Source organism: Xenopus laevis, chromosome 7S (genome assembly GCF_017654675.1).
Source record: "Xenopus laevis strain J_2021 chromosome 7S, Xenopus_laevis_v10.1, whole genome shotgun sequence".
Taxonomy (NCBI): domain Eukaryota; kingdom Metazoa; phylum Chordata; class Amphibia; order Anura; family Pipidae; genus Xenopus; species Xenopus laevis.
Genome location: NC_054384.1, coordinates 23,344,910 through 23,365,734, shown reverse-complemented (window position 1 = coordinate 23,365,734; position 20,825 = coordinate 23,344,910). Strand labels below are relative to the sequence as shown.

The window sequence follows — 20,825 nt, the reverse complement described above, 5'->3', positions numbered from 1 at the left end:
TTTCGACCTGACTATTTTAAAAGCTGCAGCACAGCTGGGCATGGTACACTTTTACCCCTTGTGCCACCCCAATGGCGGCCCTAAGCTTTAGCTATGTATTTTTCATGCAATACTTTGTACTCATATTAACAGATCTCATTTCACACAATGGGACTTTGTACAAAGAAACTGGAATCAGTGTCAGACTTAGGGTTGCCACCTTTTCTAGAAAAAATACCGGCCTTTCTATGTTTTTATTAGGGATGCACCGAATCCAGGATTCGGCCAGGATTCGGCCTTTTGTAGCAGGATTCGGATTCCGCCTAATCCTTCTGCCTGGCCGAACCAAAATCTTAATTTGCATATGCAAATTAGGGACAGGGAGTGAAATCATGTGATTTTTTGTCACAAAACAAGGAATTAAAAAAGTTTTCCCCTTCCCACCCCTAATTTGCATATGCAAATTAGGATTCAGTTCAGTTTGCAGCCGAATCTTTCGAAAAGGATTTGGGGGTTCGGCAGAATCCAAAATTGTGGATTCGGTGCATCCCTAGTTTTTCACTATACTTAACATTGCAATCATGCAACATTTTTACCGGCCAGGTGGCAACTCTAGTCGGACTGGGGTGCCAGGGGCCCACCTAGGGTTGCCACCTTTTATAAAAAAATTTACCGGCTGCTGGGGGGCGGGGCCTCAAAGGGGCGGGATGTGACGTCAAAAGGGGAGCGGTGTGACGTCAAAGGGGGCGGGCCACGCCACGGACGCTAGAAGAGGCAAATGAAAAGGTAAGTTGCAGGGGATTGGGGGCAGGCCGAGGGCTCCCTTTGATCGGTAAAATACCGGCCAGGTGGCAACCCTAGGCCCACCAGAAAACCTTAGACCATGGGCGACTTTCCAAACTATAACTCCTTCTCTCCTCACTCAACCTCTTTATTCTCCTAGTCTTTTCTATATACTTACTATATTCTATTCTTCCATTATTAAGCTTCTTTGATCCCATAAAGAAATCGAGAATGACCATGAAATAGGCCAGAAGGTTAGAAGCAAGAGGGCCCACCGGGAGTTTTCCTGGTAGCCGGGTGGGCCAGTCCAACACTGACTGGAATCTCCTGAGGCCACTGATAGACGTCAACCTTAAAATACTAATTTGAATACTTTTTGCGAGGAAACAAGTCAGGCAATGAATTTGCATTGTGATGGGTTAGGGAGGGTGTTTTTTTTTTTGTTTGCAGGAGTGTTAGATAAGACTACCTGGTCCGCACTTTATTGGCACGGTTGCTAAAAATAAATGTAATATAGTCTAATCTGTTACAAAACAAAGCGGTTTTGGAAAATATTTTGAAGCCCATGGCCTCTGATCATAGTTGCTGCGTCTCAGTCGTTCTTTTCCCGCCTACACGATGTAAAAGACGCCATTCATGCCCTACTTGAAAGGAAATGTTTACATTGGTTATAGAATATATCCCTATCCTTTTACTATTTTACTGCGGACATACTTTGTGACGATATTGGACAATTATGACAAGAGCACGTCTGTCACAAACAAAATATTTTATTGACAATTAGCTGCCCAATAGCCGCAGCTTATTCCAGCCGTGCCGCATCTGCATGTACCACGCGACGAGCTAGTTTGTTATTGTACACGTCAAGCGGCTGGGGAACCAATAGGAAAAGGTGTATCACGTGGTTCGCTTCGCTCCATCGTACAGCTGATGGGCGACTCCTTCTCCGGCAGTGGGAAGATGGCGGACTCAGATCGTGTAGGTTTTCCCATTGCCGGCGCTGTACTAGCTGTCTCAAAAGAAAATGGCGAGCCCCTTTCTAAGAGGCTGCGCCTGGATGATACCGGCGGCGGTGATGGGCAGCTTGTAGGCGCTGAAAGCGAGGGAAAGGCAGCATTGCCGCCCATAGCTGCTTCTCTCCAGGAGGAAGGCGAGGCCTCTTCGGCAATGGAAAGCAAATCTAGAGCGCACAGTGGCTCGGGCTTTCAGGGCCTCCCTTTGGAGAAGCGGCAGCTGGGGACGTATTTGGCGCAAGGCCAGGAGGAGGGAGGAGCCGACGAGATGCCCAATGGAGACCTGTCGGATCAGACTATTGATTACGGAGGTGGGTTCCTTTTAACTCTTTCACTACCAATAGGGGCGGGGCATATTCAGTAGGTGTGTGTGCAGGTAGTGGGTGTTTCTCCTTGTCATTAATTAAAGGTAGTGTGCTTATGGGCTCCTCTCACTCCCACTTCACTCCACTGTCTCTGACCCCATACAAACCAAGGAAGGCGTTTCAATGGGATATTACTGTGCTCTGACAGACATTTGCCGTCTTTAAAAACACAAGTTTCAAATACATATCATAGTCATTTATATGGTCATTTAAAAAAAAAAAACACGTCAACTCTCATGTATGTGAGTGTGTTGTGCTTAAACCCCACATTTAGCATGTGGCATAGGTTGTGTGTTGTGCTTAAACCCCACATTTAGCATGTGGCATAGGTTCGCTGAGCCGCAGTTTCAGTGATGACATCACAACTCACCGTTTATAACTGATGACATCAGAACTCACCGTTTATAAGGATATCATTTACAAGATATTCATGGCTTTTGTGTATTATATAGTGAATAAAGTAGCCCCTCTTGTAAAATATAAGGATATTATAAGTTACTGAGGAGTCTCATGACCATATAAACACACGAGGACGAAGGCCGAGTGTTTTTATACAGGGCATGAAACTCCGAGGTAACTTCTAATATCCTCATATTTTGCAACTGGGGGTACTTTATTTATTATAATACACAAGTTTCAGTGAGTCATGTGACAGAAATGACATCAGAACTCACCGTTTATAAGGATATAATTTACAAGATATTCATGGCTTTTGTGTATTATATTGCTCTAATGCACATGCGTAAGCTTAAAGGAGAAGGAAAGGTTAAAACTAAGTAAGCCTTATCAGAAAGGTCCATCTAAATTTACCAGTAAACCCCCAAAGTAATGTTGCTCTGAGTCCCCTGTCAAAAGAAACACTGCATTTCTTTCCTTCTATTGTGTACACATGGGCTTCTGTATCAGACTTCCTGCCTTCTGCTTAAACCTCATTGCCCTGGGCAAGAGCATGCTCAGTTTGCTCCTCCCCCCCCTTCTCTACTGTAATCTGAGCCCAGAGCAGGGAGAGACTTAGGCAGGAAGTGATGTCACACCATGTTAATCCTGTAGCTCCTATCCTAAACAAACAGAGAGTTTCTAGAGCTTTTTACTCAGGTATGGTAAAACATTCTACAGAATAAATATAGCATTCTAGCTTGCACTATTGCAGCTCATCTATTGGCAATAAAATGCCTCCATAGCTTTCCTTCTCCTTTAAAGGAGAAGCAAACCCAAAAGTTTAAAAACCCCTACTCTACATAGACCCCCTTCCCTCCTCCCCCCAGCCTAAGTGTTACCCCAGGCAAATGCCCTTAACATTTTTACTTGCCCCTCTGTGCAGATTCAGGCATCGGAGTACACAGGCGCCTTCTTCAGCCACTTCAGTAATCTTCTAAATGAGACAGGCGCTTCTGCATTTTCAGTGAGTTTCGGTGCAGTTGTAGCAAAGGGAAAAATTGCTCCAACTGCCGGTCTCATTCCGAAGATTACTGAAGATAAGAAAATGGTGCCCATGAACTCCGCTGGAGAGAATCTCCATAGAGGGGTAAGTAAAGACTAAGGGGTATTTGCCTAGGGTAACACTTAGGCTGGAGGGAGGGGGGTCTATGTAGGGTAGGTGTTTTTTGACTTTTGGGTTTGCTTATCCTTTAAGCTGCAGATTTCTGAAGTAAAATGTCACCACAGCAGTAATTTCCCCTCTTCCAAAAAAGAGCACCAACCCTGGTGTGTCTAATATTTTGGCACCTCAGTAAAATGGCCTTTTTTTGGCCTTTAATATCTATACACAGGTACAGAGTTTATTAGCTCCGCTTGTACTGGTAGCCTAGTGGAACTAAGTTCTTAAAGGAACATTAACACCAAAAAAGTAAAGTGTTTTAAAGGAAAGGCAATACATTATATAGTTCTGATATCCTGCATTGGTAAAACTGGTGTGTTTACTTCAGAAAAACAACTATAGTTTATATAACAAACTGCTGTGTAGCCACGGAGGCAGCCATTCAAGCACAGGATACACAGTAAATAACAGTTCTGAAGAATCCCACTATATACTACAGAGCTTATCTGTTATCTGCTATGTAACCTGCGCCTTTTCTCTTTTTTTTACAGCTTGAATGGCTGCCCCCATGGCTGCACAGCAGCTTGTAAATATGAACTAAAGTTGTGTATCTGAAGCAAACACGACAGTTTTAGCAATGCAGCAGAACAGTACATTATATTCTCATTCCTTTCAGACACTTTCATTTAGTTTTAGGGCAAAGACAAAAAAGGACAATTGCCATAGTTTATTAATTATTACAAGAAAAAACTCAGGAGGTGAGAGTAAAACATTTGAAATTTCCAGTAGTGAGTTGTATCCAATACCTGCTGGTTTTCACAAGGGGGGGGGGGGTTGGGGTGGTTTTGCAGGTTTTGGTGACAATGGTTTTTTTCGACCTGCCATCTTAAGCCCCTTTCCTTGTAGCGACCATTATTTTCCTATGAGCCCCCCTCCTCCTTTGTGACTTTACTATCGGATTGGGGTCCAGGACAAAAAAAGGGTTGTGACCAACAAGGGTTGTGAGTCTTTGCCACAAACACATTGAAAAGTGTGATTGAGTAATAGATGGACTGCACTAAGCACAGCGATTTCTATGTTTCAGAAAAATGCATTGTTTTTAACCTGTTGGCTGAATTCTTTTCCAGGGAGTATCCATCTAGATGATGATCTTGCTGGCGGGTTTCATTCTTGTGACAGTGATGATGATGATGGCACATCTCATGCGAGCTCAAGTGATTGGGCCCCCAGGCCCTGTATTGGTAAAGCTTTTTGATGCCTATTTTTTATCACTTTACTTCTACTTTACAAAACTGTTCTGCTTCGTAGAAATTAATACTTATAAACCATAATCTTAATTTTACAACAAAATTAATTACCCTTGCTGTATATTAGAAAATTTTTTTTATTTTTTTTATTTATAGCATAAACCTCTTCCAACCATATCACACAGGCCTTTGGCATGGAAATGCAGGTTGAAATTGTAAAAAAAATAAAAAATTTCAAGTAGACAAGGCTGTGGAGTCGGTACATAAATCCTTCGACTCCTCCGTTTGACTCCTTTAAAGGAACACTAACACCAAAAATTAAAAATATAATGTACTGCTGCTCTGCACTGATAAAAGCTGTGTGTTTGCTACTATAGTTTATATAAATTAGTTGCTATGTAGCCATGGGGGCAGTTATTCAAGCTGCTCAAAATAATGAGTAAGGCACAGGTTACATAGCAGATAACAGATAAAACACCATTGTATTGGTGAGGGATTATCTGTTATGTGCTGTGTAACCTGAGTCTCTTCTCCTTTTTCCGAGAAGCTTGAATGGCTGCCCCCACGGCTACACAGCAACTTATTTATATAAACTATAGTCGTTTTTCTGTGGTTTCATTAATGTAAATGTGATTGCACTGAAGTGTGCACACACATATACCGAATAAGCAAGTTTCTTCTTTAGCAGTTGCTGCTAACTGGAAATCATATTAGAACTTCCGAGGAAATTTACATCCCAGAGGCTTGCTGAGAGGTTATATATTTTTGCAGGGTATTTTAGTTCATCATTGATTTATAATTATAATTCTGAATGAAAGATTTGGTTTTATAAGTATTTATTCAACCACATCCCTTTAGATAAAATTGTGACTGTCCAGCCCCATTTCACAAGCCTTAAAAGACAAGGAAACCAAATGACTTATTTTTTGGTCTGAGCTGACACTTTTCTTTGGGGGAAGAAACATTTGCTAACTCAGGGAGCTTCCTCGTTATTCATAGTGTGGACTTAGCCTTGCCGTGCTTTTGAGAAAGTGGCTGGACAGCCACTAAACGCACCAAGCCTATGGTTCTCTGATGTTTATACAATTCTGTGCCGATTTTAATGGATAAATAAAATTTTGGACTTTTACTAGATTCCTCTTCTTTATCCTGTGGTGCTCCGTGTTTCTGTATGCAGTTTGCTCGTGCACAATAGACTGAAGTAGCAAAATGTTACGATGCTAGCCAAGGTTGAAATTTAACTTGGAGGTACCTTCTATATTGGCACCTCACAGTGAATTTGGGTTTCCTTGTCCTTTAAGACAGCATATGAGAAATTTATGGTAAATTCAGTACTTACCATGCTAGGTATCAATACCAATCTGTGATATAAATAATTAGTAGAATTCAGAAAATAGAAATATATAACTTTTTTTTGCAGGGCCCTATACATTTGTTCAACGGCACTTAATGATGGGAACTGATCCCAGGACAATTCTTAAGGACCTACTCCCTGACCCTGTAGCACCATCAGAGTTAGATGATATGACTTTATGGCAAATTGTCATAAACATTCTTTCTGACCCACCAAAACGAAAGAAGCGTAAAGACATCAACACCATTGATGACGTTGTGAAACTTTTACAAGAGAGCAAGAAAATAATTGTTTTAACTGGAGCAGGGGTAAGTGTTGTTTAATCATGTGTTATCCTCCGTTGATATTAGGTGCCCATGTTTAATAACAAGCTTGGCCCTTTAACCTTCCAATGTCAGCTTTCTTAATACTTTTGTATTTTCTTTTTGACTTGTGTACAGTCAAAGAGGTTGTTCACCTTCCAAACACGTTTTTCAATTCAGTTGTTTTTAGATTGTTCCCCAGAAATAAAGACGTTTTCCAATTACTTTCCAATATTTATTTTTTAGTTTTTCCAGAATCTAAGTTTAAAGTTAAATGTTCGTGTCTCTGGTGTTTGAGTCTGGCATCTCAGTAATTCAGGTGCAGACTCTAAACTGTTACAATTTTGCCACATTTAGTTGATACATTTCTCAGCAGCATCTCTGGAGTATTAGCAACTATTGTATCAGTTCTAACAGCTGCCTTTAATGAATCCCAGAGATTCTGCTCAGCAGGGACAAAAATAAGAAATGTATCAACTAAATGTATCCATTTAGAACAGTTTACAGGGTCGGCGACCCCCCTCAGGGCTGCTTCAGAAGGTGAAAAAAAGACACTTGACACTTAAATATTAGAAAAGTGGTCACACATAGAAAATAGAAAGTCATTGGAAAAAGTCATTATTTCTGGTGATCTATCTGAAAACAACTAGTTGTTTGAAAGTGAACCACCCCTTTAACATTGACCTAAGGCACTGCTCTGCTCCTGATAATAGAGTGGCATCAGTGGGAAGGAAAGGCCCAGTTCTGCCTTACTGAGGCCATTTATGGTTGTGTGGGGCCAGCAGCAGTTGGTTTTCATCACCATCAATATTTCTTTGTAACTCCTTTCAGCAACTCTTAAGGGCAGATTTATCAATGGTCGAATTTCGAATTCATCTGAGTTTTTTTTAAAACTCCCATGAACTCTAAATTCGACCAATCGAAATTTTACTTAAAACATCAAATTTTCTAAACTCGGGTGAATAGGATGGACCTGAAAACTCTAATCGAATTCAGTTTGAGTTTTAAAAACTAGATTCAAGATTTTTTGTCCAAACACCTCTAAATTGATCCCAGGGCATCTCCCATCGACTAAAACAGCAATTTGGCAGGTTTTAGGTGACAAACAGTCAAATTCGAGTTCTTAAAGGAATTGTTCAGTGTAAAAAAAAAAAAAGTGGGTAAATAGATATAACATAATAGCCAGAACACTACATCCTGCTTTTCAGCTCTCTTGGTTTCTACTGATTGTTCACCAGGCAGTAACCAATCAGTAACTTGAGGGGGGCCTCGTGGGTCAGAGCTTGTTTTTGAATCTGAGCTGAATGCTGAGGATCAATTGTAAACTCACTGAACAGTTATGTCCCATGAGGCCCCCCTTCAAGTCACTGACTAACTCAGAGTTAGAGAGCTGAAAAGAAGAAGTAGTGTTCTGTTTTGTTATGTTAGACATCCAGTAACTCCAGCCTTTATACATTTTTGGCTAACCAACTATATTAGAAACATTTTATATTTTGCACAGTCTATATTTACCCAGTTTTTATTTTAACACTGAACTGTTCCTTCAATGGGCCAGAGTATGATAAATCGAATTTGAATTCTTAAAAAAACTTGAATCGAATTTTAACAATTTCCTTATCGAATTGACCGTTTTGGCCATAAAAAAACTTGAAAATTTGAATTTTTAATTCAAACCTTGATAAATCTGCCCCTTATTTTAACTTAATATCTCCACATGACATGTTTGAAGGCTTTTGCAGTGATGAGCAAAACTGCATAACTTCTGGAAACTGGAAGTAGAGCAATAAAATGTAATGGCTACAGCACAGCATTTAGCCATACATACTGCCAACTGTACAGCTTATTTGCCCCAGTAAAGAGCTTACCCAGCAGCCTGCCCAGTTGATATCCTATAGGACATGTTATAAAATCCATTGGGTGAGGACAGTATCATTCATGCAGTCCTCTCCCAATAGGTCTGCTTAGGACCCTGTTTGATCCAGTCTTTGGGATTGGGGGGCAAACAGAATGAAAATGATTTGACCTGGTGTGTTAATGGTCAAATTCCAAGATACGCTTGTTTGCATACATTTGTGTGCCGTAGTCTGCTAAGAAAACCATATTTGCCAATTAATTCTTATGGGTATACCTTTTTCAAATATATATAAACAAAGTAGGCAACTGTGTTTAGTATACTAAAACATTCTCCCTAAGAATTATGTCTATATTGAAAAAGCACATAATGGCAAAAAATGGCATGGTACTTTATTCAATTGTTTAAGCAAAGTCGACTGGCAGTGAAAAAGTCAATGTTATATGCCTATCAGTATGAGATTTTTAGTGTATTCTGAGACTTTTTCTGATGCTGTATTGCATATGCAGAGTACTAACCTAATGTCTGTATTATGAATTGTAGGTTTCAGTATCTTGTGGAATACCAGATTTTAGATCAAGAGATGGAATTTATGCACGTCTTGCCGTGGATTTTCCAGATCTTCCAAATCCTCAAGCCATGTTTGATATTGAATACTTCAGAAAAGATCCAAGGCCTTTTTTTAAATTTGCTAAAGTAAGTTTTACTATAGATATAGCAGCCCAAACCATGATAACTGAAACATTTCCACACAAAACTATATACAGTATGGGATCCATTATCCGAAAAAACTTGTTATCCAGAAAGCTCAGAATGGAATGGCCATCTCCCATAGACTTCATTATATCTAAATAATCCAAATTATTTAAAATGATTTCCTTTTTCTCTGTAATAATAAAACAGTGCTTTGTACTTGATCCAAACTAAGATATAATTCATCCTTATTGGAAGAAAAATCCGCTTATTGGGTTTATTTAATGTTTTTATGATTTTCTAGTAGACTTAACCCCAGGTCCCATACATGTATTAGACATTTTGTTGATCCCTGAAATCTTAATATTTTTTAAGTATTTCCTGTCTTTGTGGAGTCATATTTAGGGTACAATAAATCAGTAGCTGAGATATTGAAGTTAAGTCCAACCAGAGGCTAAATAGGGTTAAAAATGGGGTATTCCCTGAATTATAGTGCTTGAAATAGGGCATTTTTCTCATACATCCTGGGGGACACTGGAGCCATGGGGTTAAATCCCCTCCCTTTAGGAGACAGGACACATAAGAATCGATCCTCCCCTCTATATAGCTCCCCTTCTGTCTCCAGCTATTCACTTTTAAATGTGTCCTCACAAAGTCAGGAGGTTTGGACAGAGCCCCCAGGGGAGCCCAACTCAAGGATTCTTTGGGCCGGGATTAGCTCAGGCACTTGGGGCAGCACCTGAGACCCTCACCAGTGCCAGACAGACCGCACATAGGATGCAGCACTATATCCGGTGAGCGTGAGGTCTCCTCTAGACTCCACCAAAAAGCAAGAGAAGCAGCGTTAAGGTTACCAGCTCACCACAGGTGCTATTGAGTGGTGCACGATCCACGCTCTCTCCCCCCCCCCCGCATTTTCCCTCCAGACAACACCACGACAGTGGCATACCTCAACTGGCAAGGAGGGACACGCAGTTTGGCCGTAGCAAACGGGATCAGCAAGATATTTCACTGGGCACAAAACAGAATCTCCCAAATATCAGCAATACACATCCCAGGGGTATGCAATGAAGAGGCCGATTATCTAAGCCGCCATCAGCTGGATCTGGGAATTGCATGACCAGGCGTTTAACTTCATTGTAGAAAGATGGGAAAAACCAGATCTCAATCTGATGGCATCCCGTCAAAACCAGAAGGTGACTAGATTCATTGCAAAGACAAGGGATCCCCTAGTGGTAGAGGTGGACACGATGGTTGGCTTGATTAGCCTATGTGTTTCCGCCACTTGCAATGCTTCCTCTGATTCTCAAAAGTATAAAACGGAAAAGGATCACCTTCATCGCGATAGCCCCACACTGGCCAAGACGATCATGGTTCATGGATCTGATGGAAATCTCTTGCACCAAGGTCCCATCCTTCATCACAACCCAGGGATGTTCAATTTGATGGCATGGCTCGAGGCCTCAATCCTAGCCCGCAAAGGTTTCTCTGCAGAAGTGCTCCAGATGATGCTTCAAGCTCGAAAATCCGTGTCTTCCAGAGCCTACCACAGGTTTTGGAAGATTTTCATCTCTTGGTGTTCAGAGCGGGGTTAACCTACGAGAGTGCAGGGGTTCCGGTTCCCTCAGAATGGGTTGAGTAAAGGTCTGAGTTTGTGATCTCTCAAGGTCCAGCTTTCAGCACTTTCGGTGTTACTCCAAAAGCGATTCGCCTTGCACAAGGATGGATGAGTTTTCTTGCAAGGTGTAGCACATGTGGCACTGCCATTCCGAGCTCCACTACCTACCTGGGATCTCAATGTAGTGTTAACAGCACTGCTAGGTCCCCCCTTTGAGCCCATCTCCTTGAGCGAGTTACCTTGACTTACATGGAAGGTAGTCTTTCTTATGGCCATTGCATCAGCTCGGAGGGTCTCTGAGCTTTGGGCATTATACTGCTCGCCTCCATACCTGAACTTTTATGAAGAAAAAGCAGTACTGCTTACAGTACCATCCTTTCTTCCCAAGGTAACTGCTTTTTATTTAAATGAATAGATAGTCACCTTTTGCCGTGCGCCCAAGTATCCAAAGGAGGCGAAATTCACAAACTGGACGTGGTTCGTGCTTTTTACGCACATATGTGGATCGCAGGGCTCATTTTTGAAAGTCGGACTCTCTTTTTGTGGTGCCCTCCAGCAGTCGGAAGGGACTCCCAGCCTCCAAAGCTACCATTGCAAGGTGGATTAAGGAAGTGATCTGCAGGGCTTACCTCTCCATCCAACAACCCATCCCATTGGGCATTAAGGCTCGTTTTACAAGGGCGCTCAGCCCATACTTTCACAAAGTTTTACCGTTTTGATACCTTTGCTTCAGCTGAAGCCGCTTTTGGACGTAAAGTCCTTCAATCTGTTGTTTCCTAAATCATTAGAGGGATAGGTTAACTGTTTCCTTCCTGCCTAACCTGGGACTGCCCTAGCTTTGGTATGTCCTTATGGTTCCTGTGTCCTCCAGGACGTATGAGAAAAAGGGATTTATTACTTACTGTTAAATCCTTTTCTCTCTAGTCCTATGGGGGACACAGGACTTCCCGCCCTGAAACAGAGAAGACCTTGCCTCCGCCAGATAATTACAATGAGTTTTCAGTAGAGCTACCGGTAGTTTCTTTGCTCTGTTCTTAGATATATAACTGAATAGCTGGAGGCAGAAGGGGAGCTATATAGAGGGGAGGATCGATTCTTATGTGTCCTGCCTCCTGATGGGAGGGGATTTAACCCCATAGTTCTTGTGTCCCCCATAGGACTAGAGAGAAAAGAATTTAACCATAACTAATAAATCTCTTTTTATCCATGTACTAGATCATATTGAATATGTGACAAGTTCATAAGCTGTAGATACAGTTTTTTTCACCCATTTTACCAATGGGTTTTTCTCAATGCAATTAATTTGTATTTGCTTAACCAGTGGGTTTTTAGGATAACAGTTAAAGAGGCAGTTATCCAAGCAAGGAATTCATAACAAAAGGGTGATTGTGGGAGCACTCCTAAGGTTAAGTAAAAATGTATTAAAGTATAATGGAAGTGCTACTGACTTGGCCAAATTAATCATTGCACATTCTCTGGGCCCCTGTCTAAGAAATTCATTAGCCAAGAATTTGTAAAGATTGTTTAATTTCTTCTTCTTTCTTTAATTTTTTTTTTTTCCAATTTATTTATAGGAAATTTTTCCTGGCCAGTTCCAGCCATCGTTGTGTCACAGATTCATAGCTATGTTGGATAAAGAGGAAAAGCTTCTTAGAAACTATACTCAAAATATAGACACACTTGAACAAGTTGCAGGAATTGAAAAGATTATCCAGTGTCATGGTTTGTATACTGCATATCATTTTGTATACCAAGACCTCGTTTTAAAAGACAAAACTCAGAGAGAAAATTCTTTAACAATAATTGAGGTCTTTTTTATTAACCCAACAAGTCAATACAGAAGTTTTGTCTGGGAAAGCTGTCGTAGTCACACCACAGTGGGGCACCTAGGTGTAACATGAGGGCTTGCCAAAGTAACACCTCTTTGACACAAGCTTTTATACATTTTACAGGGCAAACAGACATGCCATATATGGTCAAAGCCCTCCTTCTACATTGGAAGGCACAAGAGATTCTTAAAATATATTTTACAATACCTATAGCATACCAAAGGTCACAAACCTGACGAACTTTGTCTGCTATACACAGATTGAGGATAAGCATCCAAAGTTCAAGACAACACTTTCTTGTTTATGAGATGTTATATATTTGTCTACTGTCTGCAGGCTCTTGGCCTTTGGTCAGCCTGACTCAATATTCTTATTTCGAACCTCTATCTACTTTCCTCCCCCATCTGCCTTACATCAGCCTTTGTGTATCAGGGAACTGGGGGTCTTCAAATTGATATTACTTTTATATAATTTGTCCCTGTATACAGGCTTTTACCTGTCATAGATGGTTGTTCTCATTTATTTTATCATCAAATAGAAGATAGTCATATGAAAAAGTTTGGAAACCCCTCTCAGCCTGCATAATAATTTACTCCATTTTTTTTTTTTTTTTGTAATTTGAAATTTTATTAATTTTCTTTGACACAGCAAAAATCAGTTAACATCGAAAGATTTACATCCTATCACCAGGGGCGCTCCACCAATGAGGCGAGTTGAGACACTCGCCTCAGGCGGCAGCGCCCCCCTGGTTGCCAGGGGCGGCAAAAATGCCGCTCCTGGTAACTAAGAGCCGAATTTCCGGTTTTCAAACCGGAAATTCGGCTCTTCTAGTGCAGAGAGCGCTATTGCGCTCTCTGCACTAAGCGTCGCGGACCGCCCCTGCCCTCTCCGGCGCTATAAAGGTTAGTGCCGTGGGGAGGGGTGGGGGCGGCGAAAGAAGGCCGCCTCAGGCGGCATTATAGCCAGAATCGCCCCTGCCTATCACCATTAAATATGTTCACACTGTACATCATATAGTTTAGTTATTGTAGTCTGACTGCTTCCATTGGAGGCTTGTTCTATCTTTTCATCAGCTATGTAACAGTGGGAACATATGGGGGATGGGGGTGACAGCTATAAGAAGGTAGAAAGGAATTGGGGGGTGGGGAGAAGAGGGGGAGAGGGAAAATTTACTCCACTTTCAACATAAACGATAAGTATTGATGTGATCTCTTAATTGGGCTGTCCAAATTAATGCACCTGTCTTATTTTGTTATGATGCATATTTTCTGTTAATCCAATAAACTTTATGTCACTGCTGAAATACTACTGTTTCCATAAGGCATGTTATATATTAAAAGGAAGTTGCTACTTTGAAAGCTTAGCCAATGATTAACAAAACTCCAAAGAATTAAGAGGGGTTCCCAAACTTTTTCATATGACTGTACTGGAAATGATTGATGTATGTCTGAGGGTAAGAAAGAGAAGAGTGTCATGCTACAGAAATAAACAGAAATACAGATATTACTTGCAGACATAATCCAGAACCAGCTTTTTAGTTCTCCCTTTGCATATATATAGGCCATGCTTAATATACACCAGTCCTATGAAATACATTAAACCCTAATCAGGATGTAGAAATCAGTAGCAACAAATAAGAAGTTTGGTTTTAAACTTGTAACTAGTAAACCTTATTGTTTACTGGCTTTAGCTGGCCATAACTTTCCTTGAAGCTTTTTGAAGAGATAGCATCATGTTTGGAACAAATATACTTTTTTTAAATACATTAGAGGAAATGTGTAAATCGTAGTAAACGTAACCTAAAAGTATACACATTTGTTTATCTATCTTTTATAGGATCATTTGCTGAAGCATCTTGTCTTGTGTGTAAATACAAAGTTGACTGTGAAGCTGTTAGGGAGGACATATTTAATCAGGTAACCACTGACTTTCATCAGAAATGCATTGTTTTTTTTAATTTCAATGAAAACTTTATTAAGGTTAAATATATACAGTACGCGATTTGCTTTATTTAAATGTGTTAATGGCTTTTGGCTTCTGATTTTAACAACATCCCACTCAGCACTTTGTAATGTCCATGAATACAACAACAAAAACGCTGCAAGCATGGGAAGGAAAGGATTAAAATGTAACCCCCCTTGTCTTCTTGACACAAGCTCCTTCAGTTGGGCTCATGTACAAAAGGTGCATAAACCCTAATCTAAACTTCCAAAAATGAATATATTTTTCAGTCAATAACGGATTCCACAGATTCAACGGAAATTATGATAGTCTGTGTCTGTTCTCGCTGGAACCAGTTCCCCAACCCTTCAGGCTCATGATGTTATGCAACCCCTCCCTCACCTTGTTCCATTGTGAAGTGATGGATTCTGGGACTTGAGGTCCCTATGTTTTCTATAGTGAATGGTGCACAGTTCTCTGGAACAGTGAGGAAGGGGTTGCAGTACACTGAGCATAAGAGGGTTGAAACACTGGTTCCAGGGAACACAGACAAACTATCATGGTGTCCTTTCTGTGGAATAAAAAATGTATTTAAATTTGGCGGTTTAGACCGTGATTATGCACCTTTATTTGTATAAGCCCGACTGAAATGAATTTATCAAGAAGTAAGGCATAGTTTCCCTTTATGTTTAGCGGCGATGGGCAAAGCAACGTTCGAAATGTTCATCCTATGAAGTAGAAAAATACATTTGATAACTATATTTCTTGGTGACAGGTGCCAGTCCTTTTGGCAGTACACTTGCTACCGTCTTAAACAAAAGCTGCTTTCTCGAAGAAGGAATATTCGGTTTTGAATTGTCAAAGGATACATTTTCATTACCTTCAACTTCTCTATCCTAGGTTTATCCTTTACTGGGAGTTAGTCAATTAAGTCTTTCTAGTTTCCTCTATCTTTGTGTTAAATCCGAGATCTAGATTTCATATTTGTTTTGCAGAGATCGGTAGCCAACTTTTTATTTTTCTTCTTCATTTTGTTAGTTAAGCTTGCCACATTACTTTCTTGCCAACAATACTTTTTTTCATACAGATAGTTCCAAGGTGCCCAAGGTGTTCACCTGATGAGCCTCTTGCCATCATGAAACCGGACATTGTATTTTTCGGTGAAAACTTGCCAGAACAGTTTCACCGAGCTATGAAATATGACAAAAACGAGGTTGATCTTCTTATCGTTATTGGATCTTCCCTGAAAGTCAGACCAGTAGCATTAATACCAAGTAGGTATTTATTGAAAACTATCCGTGAAATATGACTTGCTAAAAATTTGCAATAAAGAAAAATGCCATTATTGTACATAACTCCTACAAAAATCAGTTGCCTGCAGTTATAGGCTATGCCACATGTAACTCTGATTGTAGTTTTGGGCAGTTGCCGACATTCATTATTTAGCCTATTGCATTTGAAGGAGAAGGAAAGGCTTGCAGCACTTGGGAGTGCCAAATGTTAGGCACCCCCAAGTGATTGTAGTTACTTACCTGAAACCCCGGCCTGGTGCTCCTATCAGCAGAAAACTGCACCGGCCCGGGGTTATACCAGTGAGCATGACGGAGTGATCTTCTTTTGTCTTCCTCCTTCTTTGCGCGGCTGCGCATGCATAGTTGAACGAAAAGCCGAACTTTAACTAAAAAGTCGACCATTTCGTTCGACTGCGCATGCGTTTGCTCCGGGAAATTTTAAGACAGAAGAAGACGGAAGAGGATCGCTCCGTGGTGCTCACTGGTATAACCCCAGGCCAGTGCAGTTTTCTGCTGATAGGAGCAACGGCCTGGGGTTTCAGGAAAGTAACTACAATTACTTGGGGATGCCTAACATTTGGCACCCCAAGTGCTGCAAGCCTTTCCTTCTCCTTTTATCAGCCCTTGAAAGGCATAGCCCTTAAAATGTGAGACTTGAATTCCTGTTCAAATTCTGCATCAGTGCCCATGTTGTCTATATTTGTTTTGAAACTAAATGTTTGGATCTGTGGAAACTTCCCACCAGGTAGAAGATCAAACTAGCTGCAGGCCTAATTCTTTGCTGATCTTGCTGAATGGCTAGATCGTATTGTATCCTCTAAGCTGTATTTTTGTTTTTCTCTGTATATTTTTTTTTTTTTTTGTATTTGTTTTCGGTAACTACCTTGTAATCCCTATAAATGATCTATATCCATTTCTAAAAAAGGGGCTACTGTATCTGGCCGATAGTACACTTTTTATAAAGATTGTGATGCCCTGCAACACAATTTGATTGTGAGAATGCCATTGATTCTTCTGTCTATTTTATTTCAGGTTCTATCCCCCATGAAGTGCCTCAGATACTTATTAATAGGGAACCATTGCCTCATCTACGCTTTGATATAGAACTGCTTGGAGATTGTGATGTAATTATAAATGAGTTATGTCAAAGACTTGATGGGAAATACTCTCAGCTTTGTACTAATTCCTTAAAACTTTCACAAATCACTGAAAAACCTCCTCAAATACACAAAGGTTTCCTTACCTCCCCAGAGACCATCTCATCTACAGACTTAAACACAGGGCAAACTGCGGAACTACAAAGTGAACTGCAGGAAACAGCCTTAATAAGTGCTTCTAATACAACATGTTCAATGGAAAAACCTAAGGAGGATTCTAAGATTTCACACAGCTGTACTGTTGAAAATCTAGAAGTGTTTAAGGAAATTAACGCACAAACTCTCAAAGGTTCGTCACAGACTGAAACACAGCCCACCAATGAGAAAAATCGAGAAACAACTGATAAAGATACTGACATTGTTTCAATCAAGGATTTGGAAAGTAAATATACAAAAGAACAGATCAGCAAGCACTTAGACCGTAAGTATATTGATTTTGTGCAGTGCCATAGTAGTATAAGTCCATTAAGTGCAACATTTTTGTCCAAATGAAACCTTGGAAGGAAGGTAGAAAAAAAACTCACATGACTGTCCCCCAAATTAATTTCAGGCTTCAAAACAGCAAGTCCCGGATTAATTTTGTAATAAGAGTTAATTTCCATAACCTTCTAATTCCTCACTTACTAAAAAAGGATATACAAGTGTTTCAGGGTGAGAATTCCACAACTTTACAGCTTTAACTATAATACGTTAAGAAAAAAACTTTTATCCTCAAAGTGGCTGTACCTAAATAGACACTCTCTTTGAGGGTTTTTTTTTGTTTGTTTGTTTTTTAGCTCAGCATGAGCAACATAAATAGGACTTGAGTTAAAATTGATTCTGCCTATTGTTTGAATTAATAAATAAAGTTTCCAAATAAATGTTTTTTTTCTCACCCCCTGGGGGGGTGGGGGGAGCTTTCTCTTCCAGGCTTTGAGAGAAAGAGCCATACATTGTACAAGAGGTTTATTTGAGGATTATTAATTAATAATTATTTCATTATTAACCTATGCCTCCTCAAACATTGGCTCAGGAAGTTGCAAGAAATAACATGAACCATATATATTTGTTACTTTAAAAAAACAGGAAAAAAGGTACAACCACACTGCATCTATATAAACTTCTAGTGGCAAATAAAAGCAAATGTATAAAAAATAATGGGCACCTGCCAGATGTCATTTTTGAAAAAAAGTAGTGTATAATGACAGATTATGTCAACCAAGTACAGGTATGGGATCCATCATACGGAAACCTACAAATTACGGGAAGGTCATCTCACATAAACTTCATTTTCATCAAATAATTAAAAAAAATTTAAAATAATTTCCTTTTTCTCTGTAGTAATAAAACAGTACCTTGTACTTGATCCCAACTAAGCCTCCTCCCATCAGTACCTATTCCTGTCATTGTAATCCAACCGTTTGGCCCCAGGGATAAGCCCAATATCACCTTAAAGGGGACCCGTCACCCAAAAAAATTATTCCAAATCCTATTTTATCACGTTATTCAAGCAAATTGAACTTTAATAATACTGTATAAATTATTTGAATCTTGTTTCCTTTGGTCTGGGAATTCATAATTATAGCAAGCAGGCAGGAGCCATTTTGTTGACACTGTTATTAAGGTAAGCCTTGTATCATCTCAGAATCTTGTTTGTGCACCAGAATGGGGGACTTGATGTCCAACCCCATGTCCTGGCTACACAATTAAATGGTTAAGAGAATGGGGGAATGGAGGGAGAGCAGTGACATGCAGGAAGTGCTGAATGGAAAGTGAAAGTAATTGCCTGCCCCGCCTCTATGCCTAAAGCTGGCTATAAATGCAATTCGATTGGACTTCCCCATCTCCAGACCTGCCACTAACCATTCAGATCAAATAAAGTAGTAAAAGAACAGATCAGCCGATGTTCTGCCCCTGACAGCAATCGTACGATAGTTATGTCCGACAAAGCTGGTGACAGTCTCCCACTGAATATCGTACGATCAGCAATACATGCAGAGCCAACAGAAATCTTTTAGACCGATCTCCGTGGGATGAAAAATGACGGGACTCTCCACACATGGACTGAAACCATACGAATCCTCGATTCGTACGATCGGATCTTTGCGTCTATGGCCAGCTTACGACATAGAGGAGGGGCAGACAATATTTGATTGATGAGATTTTTAAATGAGTTTACAGCAGCTATGAACGCTTTAATAAAAATTTGAAAAAAAAAAATTTGAAAAGGACTTTTATTATACAGATTTTTTATGTCTGGGTGACAGATCCACTTTAAAATATAATTAATCCTTTTAGAGGCAAAACAATAAAACTGTTTTTTTTTAAATGTTTAAATTTGGGATGCACCGAATCCAGCATTCGATTCGGGATTCGGCCGAATCCTGCTGCCCGGCTGGACTGAATCTGAATCTGAATCCTAATTTGCATATGCAAATTAGGGGCAGGAGGGAAATCTCGACTTTTTGTCACAAAACTAGGAAGTAAAAAATGTTTTACCCTTCCCACCCCTAATTTGCATATGCAAATAAGGATTCAGTTCGGTATTCGGCCAAATCTTTCGTAAAGGATTCGGGGGTTCGGCCGAATCCAAAATAGTGAATTCGGTGCATCCCTAGTTTAAATTATTTTTTAGTAGGCTTAAGGTATGAAGATACAATTTATGGAAATTCCTAGGCCCTGAGCATTTTGGATAGCAGGTCCCATATATATATATATTTTTATAGATTTATGTTATGTAAGCTCTCTAATCTTGCTTGTTACATATTTTTGTAAAGTACTGTGTTACTTGCTGGCACTATATAAATACATATATGCACTAACCATGATGTTTTTCTGCTCTTTGTTTCCAGGCACACAGTTTTTGTTTTTAACACCAAATCGCTATATTTTTCATGGCGCAGAAGTGTTTTCGGATTCAGACGAAGATCTGACGTCTAGTTCCTGTGGAACAAATAGTGACAGTGAATCTTTACTTAGTCCAAGCCTGCATGAACCTATAGAAGAAGACAGCGAAACTGAAGAATGCTTCCATGCTAAATGTGAAAATGAGACTGATACAGATAATAGGGCAGATATAGAGAAAGAAGCCCAGAGTGTTGTACTGTATGAAAGTGATGATCTCCTAGGTAATGATGGTACTACAATGAACTTATAGTATTAGCGATGCCTTCAATCCCACCAACCACCAGCATTAAGACTTCCAAACTGGACATAGTTGCATGCCCGTTTGTGGGCTCAATACAGCATGCATTGCAAGTATGTTATTAAAAAAACGACAAACCCATTTTTTTTTATTTCTTTTTAAGGAAATGTATGTTTACACTAAAACCTGGTGTAATTATTTTTGTACACACTCATCCTGTGCTTTCTGTATTCTTTTCATGTTTTGGTAAAGATAAATATACTGGTTAAATAATTGATAAACACTTTCTTTTAAGTGAAATATTCTCAAAAAAAGAGAAAATTGGTTTGTCTTAAAGGAGCAGCTATCATAGGCCAAAGACATGTTTTTTTGCCATTTTTGACTATATATATATATATATATATATATATATATATATATATATATATAATATATATATATATATATATATATATACATACATACATACATACATACATACATACATACATACATAATCATTTTCCTGTTTCCATTTTATACTCTAATGTTATGCTCTTATTACATTAGCAATTTCTGAGGGGTTTTTTTTCTACACTTAGGGGGTTATATATATATATATATATATATATATATATATATATATATATATATATATATATATATATATATATATATATATATATATATATATAGGTGTGTATATATATATATATATATATATATATAGGTGTGTATGTGTATATATATATATATATAT

At 39.5% G+C, this 20,825-nt stretch overlaps 1 protein-coding gene across 1 annotated transcript; it reads left to right on the top strand.

Annotated features, from left to right (window-relative positions):
• The first annotated feature begins 1,195 nt into the window (after window positions 1-1,195).
• On the top strand, window positions 1,196-20,386 carry sirt1.S (sirtuin 1 S homeolog). Its single transcript, XM_018227494.2, has 9 exons — window positions 1,196-2,086; window positions 4,805-4,918; window positions 6,345-6,586; window positions 8,976-9,128; window positions 12,318-12,465; window positions 14,409-14,488; window positions 15,601-15,787; window positions 16,838-17,383; window positions 19,794-20,386. Exons 1-9 carry the CDS (start codon window positions 1,693-1,695, stop codon window positions 20,096-20,098), a joined length of 2,169 nt encoding a protein of 722 aa, XP_018082983.1. The 5' UTR covers window positions 1,196-1,692; the 3' UTR covers window positions 20,099-20,386.
• The last annotated feature ends 439 nt before the right edge of the window (window positions 20,387-20,825 follow it).

Coding starts and splice junctions, on each gene's coding strand:
- sirt1.S (XM_018227494.2), top strand. CDS start 1,693: ATGGGCGACTCCTTCTCCGGCAGTGGGAAGATGGCGGACTCAGATCGT. Junction 4,919..6,344: donor GGCCCCCAGGCCCTGTATTG/GTAAAGCTTTTT, acceptor TTTTTTTTGCAG/GGCCCTATACATTTGTTCAA. Junction 14,489..15,600: donor GGGAGGACATATTTAATCAG/GTAACCACTGAC, acceptor TTTTTCATACAG/ATAGTTCCAAGGTGCCCAAG.